General features: G+C 29.6%; 3 protein-coding genes across 6 annotated transcripts; 1 reads left to right on the top strand and 2 right to left on the bottom strand.

Moving 5' to 3' along the window:
* Positions 1–3,784: 3,784 nt before the first annotated feature.
* LOC109595540 (uncharacterized) lies at positions 3,785–8,236 on the top strand. The gene is made up of 3 exons (XM_020010917.2): positions 3,785–4,077; positions 7,859–8,021; positions 8,117–8,236. Exons 1-3 carry the CDS (start codon positions 3,922–3,924, stop codon positions 8,218–8,220), a joined length of 423 nt encoding a protein of 140 aa, XP_019866476.2. The 5' UTR covers positions 3,785–3,921; the 3' UTR covers positions 8,221–8,236.
* Positions 6,979–7,730, bottom strand: LOC109595539 (protein CFAP276). Its single transcript, XM_020010916.2, has 2 exons — positions 7,333–7,730; positions 6,979–7,278 (listed from the first exon to the last, which is right to left on the bottom strand). Exons 1-2 carry the CDS (start codon positions 7,694–7,696, stop codon positions 7,043–7,045), a joined length of 600 nt encoding a protein of 199 aa, XP_019866475.1. The 5' UTR covers positions 7,697–7,730; the 3' UTR covers positions 6,979–7,042.
* A 564-nt stretch (positions 8,237–8,800) lies between the features above and the next one.
* Positions 8,801–16,732, bottom strand: LOC109595567 (annexin B9). 4 transcript variants are annotated; one of them, XM_049963951.1, is made up of 8 exons: positions 16,576–16,732; positions 16,086–16,136; positions 13,133–13,514; positions 12,153–12,232; positions 11,561–11,807; positions 11,322–11,503; positions 9,686–9,741; positions 8,801–8,959 (listed from the first exon to the last, which is right to left on the bottom strand). In XM_049963951.1, exons 2-7 carry the CDS (start codon positions 16,113–16,115, stop codon positions 9,688–9,690), a joined length of 975 nt encoding a protein of 324 aa, XP_049819908.1. In that variant the 5' UTR covers positions 16,116–16,136; positions 16,576–16,732; the 3' UTR covers positions 8,801–8,959; positions 9,686–9,687. The 4 variants fall into 4 exon arrangements, with proteins under 4 accessions (XP_049819908.1, XP_049819909.1, XP_019866510.2 ...); XM_049963952.1 differs by lacking the exon at positions 9,686–9,741; XM_020010951.2 differs by lacking the exons at positions 8,801–8,959; positions 9,686–9,741 and adding an exon at positions 10,308–10,664.
* Positions 16,733–17,470: the final 738 nt, after the last annotated feature.

The raw sequence follows: 17,470 nt of genomic DNA, 5'->3' as shown, positions 1-17,470 counted from the left end.
TTTCTATTTTGCTAGGATAGTTAAGCTAAACTAGGGAGCCTACCATGGGGCTTCTAGTTTCCACCTTAAATTTAAATTAAACTGTTACTACAGTTGTTATCGTTCCAATAATATGGAACATTTCAAATTTAATATAAATAAAAATATTTATGACTTAAGTGGTCTATTCATCTTATCACAGCCACAGTATGTTATCATCAGCCACATGTTTGTACTTGTCTATAGAACTTAAGGGGCCCTTAATTTTATTGGAACCTCGTCGCCAAGGCATAAGAGTATGATCTTAGAAACTACTTGCTAAGATTATTATTTGCAAATATTTACACAGTTTTAAAAGTATTGTGCAAGATTTTCAAACTTTTGACAATTTTTCTAATCAAAAATAAAAAATTATATTATAGTAATATATAAAAATAAATTGTTAGGTTGGTTATCTACTAGAGTAACCAATTAAACAATAAAATTGAAGTCCTCTTTTAACTTAATATGTCCAAGTTTCTTGTGGAAATACTTTATATGTAGTTAAACATATAATAAGTTAAACTTAATCATATCTTACACAAATAATAATTCATTTATAGTATTTCTTGAGAGATAATTTTAAATATTATAAATGGTAGAAATTAATATTAATGTTATGAAAGAAGAAAATATATCTATAATAAGGTTCAATACATAACAAAGGTTTTATTATTATTAAATTATTAATATATTAACATATATGATAATTTTTTTGGTCAAAATAAACTAACTATAAATATAGATATAAATTAATTTGTTAGTGAATTTTGTACATCTTGTATTCAATCTAAGTAGAAGCCTCTTAAAAAAAGAAAAATGTGATACTTTAATTTAAACAATAAATTTCCTCAAAAGTATAATAAGTTAAAAAAACTTCAAATTTTCAATTTTAAATTTCAATTAAAAAACTCAATTCAAAACAAGAATTTGGTTCCCAAAATTCATATCCACCTTTATATATTTAAACATATGGTCGTAAATTGCAATTCGAAACGAATTCCTCCGATTCATTATAATATTCATATTGTCAAGGATTCGAGTAGATCGTGCGTATCAAAACAACAGCACGTTTCTTCGTTTTCGAATCTGCAAGTTTCCCATGGCGTTGACGCGAACAAAGGTTTTTCCATACGTTTTTCACTTACGTCCGACGTATAATCGCCAGGGTGGATATCTGAAAAACCTATTTTATTTTTAAGTGGGGATAATGTAGACATCACTTAAATACTTAATCCTGACAATATTGAGGTAGATTATTACACGTCGTCGTGTCAAGTGTTCCTCAAACATCACACGTCCAAAATATTAATTAGACACCTCGCAAAATGTGTTGCTCCATAAAAATTGTCGATACCAAGATAGTTCTAGTAGGTTTTGCAATCATTACGTGCGTTTGTGGACGCACTTTTATCACTAGTCAGGAAGCGTTGACCGTTTTACGTGAAGATCTGGACAGAGGTACTACAACTGAAGCTATTCCAGAAACTATCACTGCAGTAAGTACTGACGTTAAGATAATAGTACAATATAATTATTAATATTTTTGATTAGTAATTAATAATAAAATCTTCTTAATTCTTTGAGAATTGTTTGGGATAGTGGATAAAAAAATTATATTCATATCCAGTTTTCACCAACTTTTTTAGTGTTTTATACCTTATTTGCCTGTAAATAAACATATATAGTATGTCATTTGAAATTTACAAATTACCACTTTATACCACCATATAATTTAGGAAAATATAGGATATGGAGCAAAGAAAACTCTTTCTTTTGACCTAAATTAATCGACTTTCGTTAATCCAAATTGATGTTATCGATTTTTATCTTTTTCAATATATAACGCGACCAACGATCATATTTTAAAAGATTCGTTGACCGTTTCATGCGAAGGTCTGAACAAAGGCACTACAACTGAAGCCATTCCAGAAGCTACCACTGCAATAAGTAGTGACGTCAGGAGGATACATCTTTCTATGACACTATTCTTCAATATTTTCAAAATAATGAGTGAATATTCAATTTTTGGTTAATTGAATAGAATAGTTAGATTAATGATTCAAGTTTAACTTCAACATTGGTAATTAAATTTGAACACCATGACAATCTTAATTGATTTACATTCAGAGCAAGAATTGTTACTTATTAACCTTTACAAAATTTGAACTGGTGTGTTTTTGCTATTTTATTACTTTTAGTTAATATTTATTTTCCCAAAATCATATCCCATGCAATGTTCATAAATAAAAAGGCAAAGAAAACTGCTGATATATTAAATTTATTATAAACAGCAAGTGTTAAAAATATATTACATTATGTGGCCCTTAGAATTATTCCCATTAAATAATATAATTTATTTAAAATAAAGTACGGTATAATTATTAATATTTTTAATTGGTAATTAAAATTAAAATTTTCTTAATTCTTTAAGAACTGTTTGAGATAGTGGATAAAAAAAATTATATTCATATGCAATTTTCACCAACTTTTTTAATGTTTCATGCCTTATTTGCCTATAAATAAACATATGTTTTATAGTATGTCATTTGAAATTTTCAAATTACCACTTTATATGGTGGTTAATTTAGGAAAATGAAGAGGATGGAATAAAGAGAACTCTTTCTTTAGGCATAAAGTTAATCGACTTTCGTGATCCAATGTGGTATTATCGATTTTTTTCTGTTTCAATATTTAATGTGATGAACGACCATATTTTAAAAGATACATTAGTCAAAATTCGTTGACCGTTTCACGCGTTGATCTGAACCAATGTACTACAACTGAAGCTATTCCAGAAGCTGCCACTGCAGTAAGTACTGACGTCAAAAGGACACATCTTTCTATGACACCATTCTTCAATATTTTCAAAATAATAAGTGAATATTCCATTTTGGTTAATTGGATAAAATAGTTAGATTAATGAATGAAGTTTAACTTCAACATTGGTAATTAAATTTGAACACCATGACAACCATTTTTTACATTCAGAGCAAGAATTGTTACTAATTAATCTTTACAAAATTTAAACTGTGAATTTTTGCCATTTCAATAATTTTCATTTATATTTATTTTCCCAAAATCATACCCCATCATGGACTGCCAATTTATAAAATTTATTACCACACGTGTTTAAGTTGTATTATATTATCTGGCTCTTTTACTTTAAATAAATTATATTACTATTTACTTTAAATAAATTATATTATTCTCATTAAATAATATAATTTATTTAAAGTAAAATATATATAATATATTTTAGTCATTGGTCATGAAAATTGGAATAAAAATATGGTTAAAATTCTGAAGATGAATAGTAAAATATTTCAAATGCACTTGTAATTGGAAAATTAAAAAGAAATATTCTTTTTCCTATAATTCCTAGCGTATATTGGGCAGTTAACAATATTTTCCACATTTTTAGCATAGTTTAATTAATAATATAATTTCTGAAATATAACTGACAGTCTCCTCTCGGTACATAAATTATGTATATTAATTGCAGCTCCAATTAGAATCAAAATTCTCAAAATGTCGTGAGAATAAAAACGAGAGCTACAACATTCTATCAATCGTGTGTCACACCTATCGGATAATTCTTGGGGTTGTCGTAGGTGCACCAAGATTTCGAATTGGCAGTGGGGATAGGTTTTGTGCACATGAATTCGCAGCAAAAATACCTCATACGCAAGTCAAATGGTTTAGGTAGATATATATATGTATTGTTTGGAAACATGATTTTAATCATTCTTGTTCATTTGACTGTTGAAACCATGTCGTGTTAATAGATCAAGATTTTCTCGCGTACTGACTTCAAGTCAGCAAACTATCAAAATGAATTCGATCGACGTTTTTTAATTTCGTTTTCTTTTTTTTCAATCCGTGCGGTTAACAAAAATTGAAATGATAGTGATTTTGGTGGGACTTATCTGCGTCGCCGGTACTTACGGTGCCATCGCCACAGATTTCGATGCCTATTTTAACACCATGTCCCAACCACGAAAGGGAGACCTCGGTAAAACCACCACCGACAGAATTCAGGAAACATACTCTCTTGCAGTGAGTATTTTCGACTCATATTTTGACGCTTGTGTTCGAGGAATATTATTTAACAATTTCGACGAGTTTGAGTAAATGAGTATTTAAAATGTTTCAATAATTATCTAATCGATATTTATAACATCCGTGTGTCTTAAAAGAGTTTTATCTATTACGATTTTAGACATTCCGATAAAACTACAAATATAGTAAACACAAATTATCTAATTGATTCAAGTGATAATCTCTAACATATGTTGTACAAATTTTACTACACACTACTACAAGAAAACTGTTCATTTTAAAACACTGACGCTCTGTTAAATTATCGCCTTGGAGTTGCTGATATCTGGTGCAATATTTATTTGTTTACACTAGGCATTATAAAAATGTCTAGTCAAAATTTGCCGATACATTTGGATGATGCAATTTTACGAAATGTGTATTATATCTGATTTTACCGTTCTTTGATATTTCTTCAAACAGGTTTTTTATTACCGTGTCCTTAATTTATACGTAGTAGAAATTTACGACATCTAATGTCTTAGAAATAATTCAGAAACATGTCATCAGTTTGAACACACAAAATAATATTTTCTTTTTATTTCTCAACTGACACCGAGTTAAAATGTGATCACAATTTGTGATCAACTTACTAATTATGATACTTATCATGATACTACTAAACACCATTTTTCTTGTAAACTAAACTAAATTAAATTTCATTCAAATTTTGAACTTTAGATTTGTTGCTAAATTAACTAACTGATAAACTATGGCTTGTGGTTACGTCAAAATTGCATTAGTCATTTAAAAAATTTGTTAAAATGTGATTATTTTTTATTACTACTGTGTTAATGTTAATTTAACCATGTACCTAATAAATGTATCTATGATTTTTATATCTTTGTGAGAATTAATCACGTTATTACAGTACGCACTATTTGAAAATACGTTATTCAATAACACGTTTCACGATTAGACACAAATAATAGTCTTTATATTAATATAAAAAATTGTGTACCTATTATAAACTTTAATCAAACAATTTGCTGAATATGTGTATTTTTTGTTAAAATACATGACAAATATTTAACACATGATAAGAACATCACAAATAGCCGCAAAAATTGAATGAATATATGTTTATATGTTAGTTGAATTATTGTACCATTATTATTTAACAAATATAGCAAAATAATTGTTAAAATTATATTCTCTAATAAAACGTTTTAATTTATAACAAAAAAACGTCGCATACTATTTAAAATGCACTATTTTTTAAAGATATGAATTGGTTGTCTTTGGCTCTTATGACTATTTCCAGACCAGATCTTTCTATTTGTCTTCGAAAATAAAACCATCGTCTGACAGATTTTGTGAAAATGTAATAATTTTCTTTAGTTTAGTACACTTATTTATTAACAAACGGCAAAAACATTCTATAGGCACATATCATTATTAACATTAGCTACTTACCTAAAAAATATATATACTGCATACACAAGATATGTGCCTTTTTTATTTAAAATGGAAGTCATTAGTTCCAACTAATACACTGATAATTTATATTATTTATATTTTAAAAAACCACACACTCAGGTAAAAAGTGGCATAATTATTAATTTTCAACCAAATTACCAACTTTCAAATATGCCATATAACCAGTCAAAAAAAGTAATTTCTATATGTTACATTAATTTCTAAATTATGGTCTGGAAAGATCTGTAACAGTCAAAGACAACCAAATTAGGACACCCTGTAAATATACATTAATTATAAAATAATCATATTTTTCGAATAATTAATATATAAAAATTAATATAATTATTTTTAAATTTATTAATTATATAATATAGTATGTTGGTACCAAAATTATCTAAAAATTATTTAGTACCTAATTATTTTCTTTCTGTGGTTCTATTGAAAATGCATAGGCAAGTAATAATAATATATTATTAAATTTATTTAAAGATTATTTCATTTTAATGGACACAAGGCAATTGTGTCAAGGAAACATATCCATCAATATGATTAAAACTAGAATTTAATATTATAGTTCTAAGATTTAGAATAAAATGATTAATTTTATCACTGTGTGTTATTGTTTAATAATTTTTTTAGTCAAAATTTATTATTATAGTTCTAAGATTTGATTAAAAAAATAAAAAATATACCACATAGAGATAAAATTAATTACTTAGTAACTTCATAAAATGTAGTAAATTGAACAAAATTTGAAATATATGTTAATCTATTTATTGCTTGCTATTGCTAAAAATTAACCATATAAAATAAATACAACGCAAATACGAGTTAAAAAATAATTACGTCGTTATAAAATGAAACTTGGTAATCCCTTCTAAAGGATTATTTATGAATCATTTAAGTATTTTCAGAAACTTATAATCGTATCGAAAGATTATGTTAACGTTATCAAAAGAATTGGATGTCCAGATATCTTTCATATTTTGTTTTGTTTAATTATATTTATTAACATCATTTTTATATTATTTTAAGTCAAATTTTACTAGTCTCGTACTCTATTAATAAAATATATATTTACATATGTGAATCATATTTCAGAATTAATTTTATCAGTAAAATTGACATTGACTTTAGCATTAAAATGTGTGCGGCACGTTTTTGAAGATAGTGAGATAATCAAAAGATGGCATGATCTGTAGGGCAAATATGAATTAAGTGAAGTTCTTAAACTCTTAAAAAAAAGATAATTTGGAGGAATGTTATATTAATTAATTTGTTTCAGTTTTTTTTTTCAATTATACACTGTTGCAATAATTTTAATATTTAACTATGACTCTTTAGTTATGGAACTTTGTATATCCCCATAATGTTTTATATTTAAATAATGCATTATATGAGAAATTATTAATTATATAATATTAAATAATATAATGGTAATATAAAAAAATATTTTAATAATTTAGGATAGTTAAAATGTATTTAATAGTCAAGCAGAAAATTAATATTGGAAGAATGTGCCGTCCTGAGGTTGTCTAGAGTAACCACCGTTACTTAGTGGCGAATGGTGCGACGATATGAGCAATTTAACGCTGCTCGGATGGCTCTTCTTGGCCAACCCACCCACCATAACCGGATGTGCCGAGTTGTATCTGTATGGCAACTTCATTTTGTTGATCGTCACACCGCCGGCCAATTTTTCCTTCTCATATTCAGGTCCACATACCTTGTGTTTACCTAAAATGACCCAGTTAGAAGGAAATTAATTAGGTCCGACAGTTGTCCTCTTACTTTCTCTGATATCAAAGGTGTTCCTCAATCTCTTCCATGTGCCGGTTGTGTTGACCGATTCCGGTTGTATATACAAATCGACTTTGTCCGAAAATGTTTCGGTGCTGTGATCGTAATGGGCGCTCAGTATAAAATCCAATTCATCTTTGGGTATGGTGCCCGGAAACGGTCTGAAATGCACGAATCTTCTCGAACTGGCTAACGTTTGATGGGCGTTCAGTCTTTCGAATGCTGTTAAATTGGCTGCCCAGTTCACTCCCTTGCATCGGAATTTGACTAAAGGTTTCAGGAATTCTCCTTCCGAGTCTAAATTCGGGGTGCAACCTCTGTTAGCCACTCGTCCAACTATTATTGTGTCAGCCATTTTATTCAGTTGAATTTTGATGATAACCACTAATTGTAAGATTAAAATAAAAGTTATTTAAGATAATTTGATAGATCTAAGATTGATATTGACGTGTGTCAATATAAATTAATCGACATCACAAAACAAGTAATTAACATTGATCCTCTTTCTTTATTTCAGAACAGAGAAGAAATTAGAGAGGAAAAGACTACATCATCACTGTTCCTGAACAAACTTAAAGAAGTATACAAATTTGATTCACTAGGCAGACCGCAAAAAATTGAAGAAAGAGCTTATCTTCTAGTTAAGACTTTAAAACATAGGAATAAACGATACAGCAGCTGTAAGTATCGTGTTTATACAGTTTTCAGTATGTTTATTAAGTTCTTTGCGTAGTTAATGTAGACAGCTTGTCTAATGATTGAACATTTGTTGCAGATCTCACATTATGTCACTTCAAGATATGTAACATGGGCCGCAAAAGGAACACGAGGTACAAGTCCTTTAATGACATGGAAAATGATTTGGAATACTATAAATAAATGTCGATAAAATACATCCTGCCAAATTATTTTCCACTTTATTTTTTTGCCTACTTGTTTTGTTTACACCATTTTATTATGAATTGACATTTCATATATATTCGTTTTTGGTTTAATAAAATTTAGTAGTTTTCGAATATTATCAAATCAATTGTGACTTATTAACTTATATAATAATACAACGTAGACATCAATTACGCCGTTTTTGACCTGTATGTAATAAAATGAGTAGATATTTCATTCAGAACTTGAATGTCTTTAATGTAAAAGTTATTTCTCATTAGACAGTATTATAATACTTACCTATGTACTTATGTTCCTCATATAATTTTTTATACAACTGTATTCGTTTATTTTATGTTTTATTAAAAAATGATTATAAATTACGTGTTTTATTAAATATATCAAATATTTATTTAAATATATCCACCCAACAAGTAACTTTAAAATTTAAAAGTATAGATATATATATATATATTATACTATTATAAATTAAACACTTTCATTTCTTTTTTAATTGCTTCTTGATCAAGACTACAAAATTGTGTATTTTACTAAACTAATAAATAAAACAACAAAATGTTTCGAGGAAAATATATTAATATGTGCATTTTATATAAAATATAAGTGAAGCAGCAAATCTATATTTATACATAATTGAACCAGTAAACATTTTTATATATATTTATACAGCAACAAGCGTAACCAGAACACTTTTGTAGTCCCCTGAAGCTTCGCCCTGAAAACAAACAAATGTAAGTCTTTCATCATACTGACAAATAGCTATTTACTAGAAAAATATTTTATAATGTTGGAGAGAAAGAATTGTTTTATATTATAGCAAAAACTACAACTAGTTTGGATGCAACTTCATTTATAAAAGAATATTCTGAAGGTACAGGAATTATTACAAGCATAAGCAGGACCAGTGACGTAGCCAGGGTAATTATACACAACAAGTCTCAAAAAACAACAGGTGAACATTACCATTTATTAGAAGAATACTAAATCGTGTAAAAACTACTAGTGAATGCAACAACTAATTCTAAACTACCTACATATTTTTATACATATATTTGTAAAAATCTGTAATAAGGAAAAGAACATGATTATTAACTTCTAGGCAAATTCTCAACACCTATTGTTGTAGTAAAGTCCGATGTCATAAATAATTTAAATGTTTCTAGTGAATTTTAAACGTACCTTAATGACTTCGTCACCTGTAATTTTGTTATTAATTATAGCCTTCGTAACACAAAACCATCTCAATCTTTTATTAACTATAAATAACGTTAAACATTTTGTGTTACGAAATTTATGTCAAAAGAAAGCAGAATGTGTGCCGTTAATGAAATTTTCGTGTTGTTAGATAATAAAACTGATGTTTTATCATTTTTAATCTTAAAAAAGAGATTGTAGTTATATAGATCTAACCAATCTATTAAATAATTGATATAGTACTAACACTTATACGTTGACAATTGTGAGTAGGACTCTCTTGTAGTCTCCAGAGGTGTCACCCTGTAAATGATGCGACATAAATATTAATCGTGGAAAGAAAGATCAAACCCCATAATAAACATAAAAGTAAATTTAAATTGTCACAAGCTTACATGCCAATTAACCAAGTAAATGGTGTAAATATTAGTTATCGGTTGGTTAAAATCAAGAAAAATAAGAAACAAAGAAGAACAAAATATCCTCAACCTTATTAAATCCTTAATGGGATAATTATACGTAGTTCAATTTACAAAACGATATTTTTATCAATTGAATAATTAATTGTAAATGTTAAATATAGAACCGTACATAATATTAATCAATAACCAGACGTCACAACAGTTATAAATTAATTAATGTAAAAATAATTAAACAATAAAAACATTGTATGAAAGCAAAATATCTTGCCACAACCAAAAATGAAAACATGAACCAAACAATTAACACAAATTTTAGCCTATTGCCTATTAATGAGTGCTTCGAAATCCAGAAAATATGTGCAAAACACACAACTGAATACCTACTTGTGAAACATCAGATCAATTCTGATAAGGATAAGCGAATGGATTTAGAAGAAAAACCACGAATATATTATATCTTTTATTGTAAGCACCAATAAAGCACATTTATAAACACATAAAAAATATGAAAGATATATTATAAAAGAGGAAAACCATAAAAACAATAAGGAAACGTACGACCTGCACCATCCTTATGATAACTATTAGGTAGTTATTTTAAAAATATTATCCAACGATTTTAAATATAAACTCTGCAATACAATATAAACTTTTCAACAGTTAAGGCCACTAAGCTAAATTTACGGTAATAATAAATAGGTTGTCCCAATTGACAGAACGACGAACATTAAAGCTAAGTGGGCAAATTTAACCAATAGCAACTAATGTTTTCAAGAGGTATTTAATGTCACTTCCAACGTCTTCCTGCAAATATATAAAAATATTGAGTGTCTCTGTTGTCAAAAGAACCATTCGGATGTATACAAATATAAAATTGTTCTAATTAATGGCAGTATGACTTAAGCTTTTATTAAAACTTTAGTGAAAGGCGAACAGTTGTTTTTTGAGTACAGTTATGGTGCGATTTGTAACGGGAGTGGTGGAAAGGATTAGTCGATAATGGCCAGTAAAACTTTCTTGTAGTCCCCGGAAGTATCGCCCTGGAAAGGATATGACAGTCAGCACATGCTGTTATTACATACAGAGAAGGTGCATGCATAACCCATTCCGTTTTTCAAAGATACAAGTTTAAACCTACATAAATATTAGGATTATATACATGTATTTTAAAATAGTTATTTGTAGGTGTTATGGTACGTTGGCAAGGCAATATTTATCAACTAAAAATTGTGTTGTAGATGCATAAAGGCCCAATATTTACATAGATTGAAGCTTGTTTCATCTGACTTAAGTAACTTTTATAAAACCCACTTCATTTCATCACTACCTTTTTGGAGTTACACAATTTTAAAAGATCCTACACCAGTTGAAGTAAATTACAATTGTATGGTGAAATTTACTAAAAATCCCCTTCCCAATCTACCCATATCCAAAGCTAAAATACATAAAAAAACAACTTACAGAGATCCAGCTCTCCAAAGTCTTTCCGTATTTATCCAAGAATGCTTGCTTGATGTCAGCAAGATCGATTTCAGATCTGGATACAATGATACGGATCAAAGTCTTGTCGTTTGTTCCCAATCCGGCCATACTGTCGTGGAGACGTTCGGCGAAGTAGCCTACTTTGCTCTTCACGCACTTGACTGGAAGATGACATGAATTTAAGAAAATTTACTCGAGAAATATGTTTTAATACTTACCAATTCCCAACAATCCCTTCTCCACACTTCCTGAGAATTCTTTTTTGATAGAAGTTTCGATGTCCTTGCCAGACAATCTTTCATATTCGCTGAAAGTAGCCCTCAATTGTTGGTAACTTCTGGTGATGAGGATGGAATTAAAGATGGATTCTTCGGTTCCCCATTTACCTTCGCCAGCTTCGATGAGGGCTTCAGCGTCGGCTGTGGCCTGGCTGTCGTTCACACCCTGGTTTTCGTCGCGGTTGGCCTGAAATTTAAAAATATAATTAAATTTTAGTAAAAATAACCGCAATTTAAAAATTCCATCTAATCTAAATCTCAACAATAGTAACTTCCACAACGACCATGAAATAAATCTAAATTATAATTATAGACCGTTAAGTCAGTGAACTTGAGATATAGTGACGCGACGTCACACGCCTCAAGTTATGTTTTCTGTCTTCAGGTTTTTATTTTTAGATCTCCATAATATCGTAATATTTAGAAGTGAACAAGTTACTTTGATGATTGTTTATTAATGAGCCTGTCTATTATTTTATGTAAATCATAGCAATGCTAATATATAAAAAACAAGTTAAAAATAGACACTTACCTGAACCAAACTGACCAACAATCTCTTGAAGTGTCCTGAGGTATCACCTTTCAAGTCTTTTTCCAAAGATTTTCCATACACTACGACAAAACAATTTATTCAGTACATATTCATTTGGTAATGTAAATTACAATGTGCAAGATTCATTCTTTATTTTTTTAAACGCATTGTCCCCATTTTAATTACAACAACAACCTTCATAATGAAAACAAACAAAATTGAATTGAAAGTAACGCAAGATTTGGTGAATTTACCGTGGAACACGTTAACCTTGTTTTTTTTCTGAATTGTTCTAAAAATAACCCTCACATGCTATAAACATAAATTTCGCAATGATTATTCATCCGACGACTAATTAAAATTAATTGCAATTTTGTAAGCTTCCTCCACACAATTCCCAACAGAAGAATGTCATAGACCTGTTGTTATCTAAGTCGCGTGGTATTGAACAAAAACCATTTTTTTACGGACCGTATCGCCAATTTCCATATTACCTAGGGGACATTTGACACGAAAATTCTTTCGTGCACAACGTTAATAATCCGTCCATAATTTAATTCACTTAATATAATTTATTTCGTGAAATCGACAAAACTAAAACTTTCGTCACATACATTGTATATTTATTTATTGTTATGTTAGTAGATTTCTATAAGGAAAATACTTGCGGAGCAGTATCCATTGCTGAGTCATCACTATTTTTAAATATTATCAAATTTGCATTAACACATGTGAAGTAAACGAATTTGGATGACGGCGATAATAAAGTAAAAATAAAAATTTATTATGTATACTTAGCATGTTTGAAAAACAAACGTGAAATATAGCAATATCCTTTATTAAATAAAACATGTCGCCGTCCAGATAACTAGTGATTCACTAGTAAAAAATCTGGGAATTTTTTAAAATGCCTTCATAATCGCTTGTTGATTGAGTGATTGAAAATCAATTTTTTCACCTTGAAATACACAAATACTCACGTTGTTCGTAGAATTGGGCGATGGTGCGGATACCGTAGTTGGAGAGGGTGCACAAGATCTCGATGATGGCCTCCTCGTCGGTTCCCAATCCGGCGACGGCGTCGTGCAACTCTTTGGCATAGAATTGGGGCAATGGGGTCATCAAGGCGACGATGACATCCTCGAATTTGCCGCCGAGTTCGCTCTTCAGTTCGGAGACGAGGTCCTTGCCGTAGGAGGTCTTGAAGGTTTCGGCGATTTCGAGACGTTGGACGATGCCTCTGCGGGCCAGCACGTCAATGATGGCTTTCTCGTCGGCACCGAAGCCCTTCATCGCCTTCTTCAGGGTGGCGGCATCGGCCACGGGGTCGAAGGGATCCGCTGGGTAGACGGTGGGGGTGCACTGAGGACATTTATAATGTTACAAAAAACATATTTTTATACACTATTGGAATGTCGATTGATTGTACTGTGACTCATGTTATAAATAAAAATATAATGAACAATGTAAGATGGAAGAAAAAAATATCGAGTATTTTAAAAATTGGTTTGTGTTTACAGTCCGGTATAGTATTTTTCCTGTACATCATTTTTTGTTTAGGTCTTTTTGTCGGATACGTTTTTTGATATTGAAAAAAGTATGGAATATTACTTTATTTGCGGTCAGTTGTACTCGTTTACTTTTCACTTCAATTTAGGAAAAGAGTAATTGAATTGGAACAGTGTCAATAAATACCTGTTGACACAATGAAGGGGCTGATAGATTCTATGCCTAAAAGATGCCAAGCAGTGATGGAAGCCAACGGCCACCAAAATATTGAAATATTTGAGTTGTTGTAAATTTTTTATTAATATTAATAAAACATTCCATATTTCTTCCAAACCAAATTGATTTTTTAACTAAAAATAAAGTAAAAACCGGTGCAACAGATTAGGAAAAACATTAACTAACATTTGTACGTTAATATAAAATGTAAAAACAGGGTTATTAAAATCGATGATTTAATAATAAGATAGGCGTAATGTCATTGAAAACTATATAAATGCCAGGTTCAACCTTAAAATCATCTCACGTTCCACTTAGTTATAAACAACAACAATTGTTCTTGGTGTGTGAAGTAACAAACAATTTTGGCATTGAAAATGGTGGAGTAAAAGCATTTGTTTCCGTTGGAGGTACAACAAAATATTTTTGTTTGATAGTAAGCCGGCATATAACATCGATTACGTAATGGCCACGTCAGCGAACGAAGGCCGAACACTGGATGAGTAATCGGCCGGTCAAGAATGCGAATGGTGGAATATTCGGTTATGCCTGTAATTATTGTAGAATTAAACAAAAAGTATCCCTTTAAAGAAGAAGGTTCATAAACATTGGGGAAATACAAATTCTATAGTCTACTTATTTCAAGAATAAGTTTAATTGTACAAAAGAGGTTCAAATTATTTCAATTAAAATATTTTAGCTGCTGCCCGGCTTTTGGGTATTTAAAAGTGTGTTTTTCCATAGTGAACAAACAACAAACATGCAATATTTACTTGCACATGCAACAATAACTGATATGTCTGATATGATTGTACTAAAATACAGCTCAGTCATAAAAATTATTAACGAACAATGTACGTTCGTTAATAATGTTTTTTCAAGATGAAGATAACAATTTAGTATTAAAATTCAATCAAAAATACATGTAAATACATTCCAACAATATCGTTAATAATAAATCGAAAAGTAATTCCAATTAAAAAAATACGTTTAACCAGATTCGTCACCAATTTAATTTATACACAGAAATAATTGTTAAATATAGATTGATGACAATTGAGACTAAGTTCAAGGTTTCCCGTTTAATCTGCGAACACAGATTTGTTTAGTGGCAAAAAGTGTAGCAGGAATTTTGGCTCCGTCCCTTCTATTGATTTTCACAAAACGAGATTTAGGTGTTTTTCCAGACTTTACTGCAGTGTGAAAGATTTATGAAGTCTGTTTCCGTACAGTTTAATATTTAAACAATATAACCGGACGCATTATCCAATTAAATATTACCTAAAGGTCAATCGATTGGACCAAACAAACAGGTCCGAAAAATAACAGGTCCATAAAAATTTACCAACTATTAATAGATTTTATAATTTTTCAGTGGGAACATCGTTGGTAAATGCTAGTCGTTTCGATCCCACGTAAAATTTATGGTTGTTCCGTATTAATTCGATATGCAATCAATAACCAGCACCAGTACATTGAGGTAGGGTCTTAATTCGCATAATAAATATGCTGAATGTGGCCCATTATCCATATGGGTACGAGTGGATTTATATATGCAATGAATTGCAATGCATTCCTAAGGCGTGAGCTTGATAGTAAAAATAAGTAAATTTACATACATTTATGTACCACTATATGATGGAAAAATGCTGACCTCAATTCATTGCATTATGAATCAGTGTAATTGCAATTAGTAAAAGTAATCTACAATTAAATTATTCTGTTAACACTAGTCTAGACATTTGAATTTTTAGTAATGAGTAAATTATTTTGACTTTTCATTTAATTGGTTAATTTTTTTGTTTTGAGAAATATATTAGATTAAATTTAAAAGTGAAATATTTAATAAAATCAAATAACAAAATAAAACGACCAAACCTGATATTGTGGTATAATAAAATTTGTAATACTAATTTATTTATTATGGACTATAGAACTTTAATATAATACATATTAATTTAATTTGATTTTTTAATGAACAATAATATATATTTTAATAATTGCAAAAACTTTTTTGCAGTAAAATATTATATCTAATTTATGAAAAATATCAAGAAACCCGCCATTTATTTTTAACATTATTAAAAATACAACCCACAGATAACATTTGTGTATAACCCACATATACCGGATGAAAAACCGCAAAAAGGAAACGTATAATTAATTTATAATAACGCTGAGATATAGAAACAAAATTATTAGACTCACCTTGAAAGGGTAATACTGTTGGTTGCTCATGGTTGCTTAAAATCCAAGTGACTAGAGAAAAAATACACAATAGAGATCTAAGTTAAAGGTTAAATTAAACAGGTACTGAACACAATCCACGAAGAATGCAGAGCGGTGACTGGTCCGTTCCCAAGACCGGTTAAATATTTATTAACAAAACAAAATGACATCATTGCTAATTTTATTTAACATACACCTCATGAATGAATAATAAATTTCGCCGAAACCTTATGAGTATACGATAATGGATGTAGGGGGAAGGGTTAAGGGTATTTAGCTTGTTGTGGAAACAGAAATAACTTTTTTAGATTCGGATCACGATGAATGTATATATATATATTAGGTCATCGATTATCTTAGTTATTCCAAAGGTTTATCGTTTGCTCCACTTAATTTAACATCAACATCGTGTGATTGTGGTCAGTACAATTAAAATATAATGATTAAAACTGAAACAGATTCTACTTACATTTGGAGAACGAATAAAAACGGTCACACCCACAGAGAGTTTCACTCGATTGCAGAGAAATTCTAGTCAGTCGGTCGCCTTTTCACCGGTTTCTGCCGACTATGCGCCGCGGAACTTTAGATCGCGCTGCTGCTAAACGAGGCAGGGAATCAGTCAACAGTCGAAAATACCGGCTTTATAAAAAATACTATTCAGGCCAGGTGCGGCTTTACTTCATTGAATGGGCCCCTCAAATATATAGACATGCAATGCTTTAATTTGATTCGTAATTGCTCTTACGCTTAACTTAAGTAATTATGTTAGAATCGACATTGACCCGTTTCGAAGTTTTTCAATGTATTTAAAAAAATATATTTTACTTATGATATACAGTTTTGATCACAGTTATTGGAATTTCTTTAACTACAGAAATCTTGCTTAACAGGTCAGGAGAATCATCAAGGGAAAAGATAAGCAGATACTAATGCTAAAATTATTACCCAGAAGAAAAAAATTCTGCATGAATATAAAAATCAAGTTCTACGATCTTAATTTCAACTTCCTACAATTTGACGAATTCGATAAAATGATAAATTTGTTTGGAATTCTATTCTTTATTCATTGGCATGTCAGTCAACTTGGGTGTTACAAATTTTCATTTGCAGTAATACCGACGAATACTATATATGACTCAATTTTATTTGTAATTATAGATTAATAATAAAATAATTTTCTCACACTTAGACATAAATATATATGTTACCTGGAGCTGCGGAATTTCCGGAGGGGAAATACTTAAGCTGATAAGATGTACAGATAATTATTTATTTTGAGTAATTCTAAGACTAGATACAAAACGAATTTAATGGTATTAATACTGTGTTTGAATTTAAGTGTTTATATCCTTTGCGATTAT

Source organism: Aethina tumida, chromosome 2 (genome assembly GCF_024364675.1).
Source record: "Aethina tumida isolate Nest 87 chromosome 2, icAetTumi1.1, whole genome shotgun sequence".
Taxonomy (NCBI): domain Eukaryota; kingdom Metazoa; phylum Arthropoda; class Insecta; order Coleoptera; family Nitidulidae; genus Aethina; species Aethina tumida.
The sequence above is the reverse complement of the archived record's forward strand: the minus strand, read 5'-3'. Positions and strand labels throughout refer to the sequence as shown.

Excerpts from the sequence above, each read along its gene's own strand:
- LOC109595567 (XM_020010951.2), bottom strand. The coding sequence starts at position 16,115 with ATGAGCAACCAACAGTATTACCCTTTCAAG. Across the intron at positions 13,515-16,085 it reads AACAGTATTACCCTTTCAAG|TGCACCCCCACCGTCTACCC; the intron begins GTGAGTCTAATA and ends AAATGTCCTCAG. Across the intron at positions 12,233-13,132 it reads CGCCCAATTCTACGAACAAC|TGTATGGAAAATCTTTGGAA; the intron begins GTGAGTATTTGT and ends GTTTTGTCGTAG.
- LOC109595539 (XM_020010916.2), bottom strand. The coding sequence starts at position 7,696 with ATGGCTGACACAATAATAGTTGGACGAGTGGCTAACAGAGGTTGCACC. Across the intron at positions 7,279-7,332 it reads CACCTTTGATATCAGAGAAA|GTAAACACAAGGTATGTGGA; the intron begins GTAAGAGGACAA and ends GGGTCATTTTAG.
- LOC109595540 (XM_020010917.2), top strand. The coding sequence starts at position 3,922 with ATGATAGTGATTTTGGTGGGACTTATCTGCGTCGCCGGTACTTACGGT. Across the intron at positions 4,078-7,858 it reads AGGAAACATACTCTCTTGCA|AACAGAGAAGAAATTAGAGA; the intron begins GTGAGTATTTTC and ends TCTTTATTTCAG. Across the intron at positions 8,022-8,116 it reads GAATAAACGATACAGCAGCT|ATCTCACATTATGTCACTTC; the intron begins GTAAGTATCGTG and ends CATTTGTTGCAG.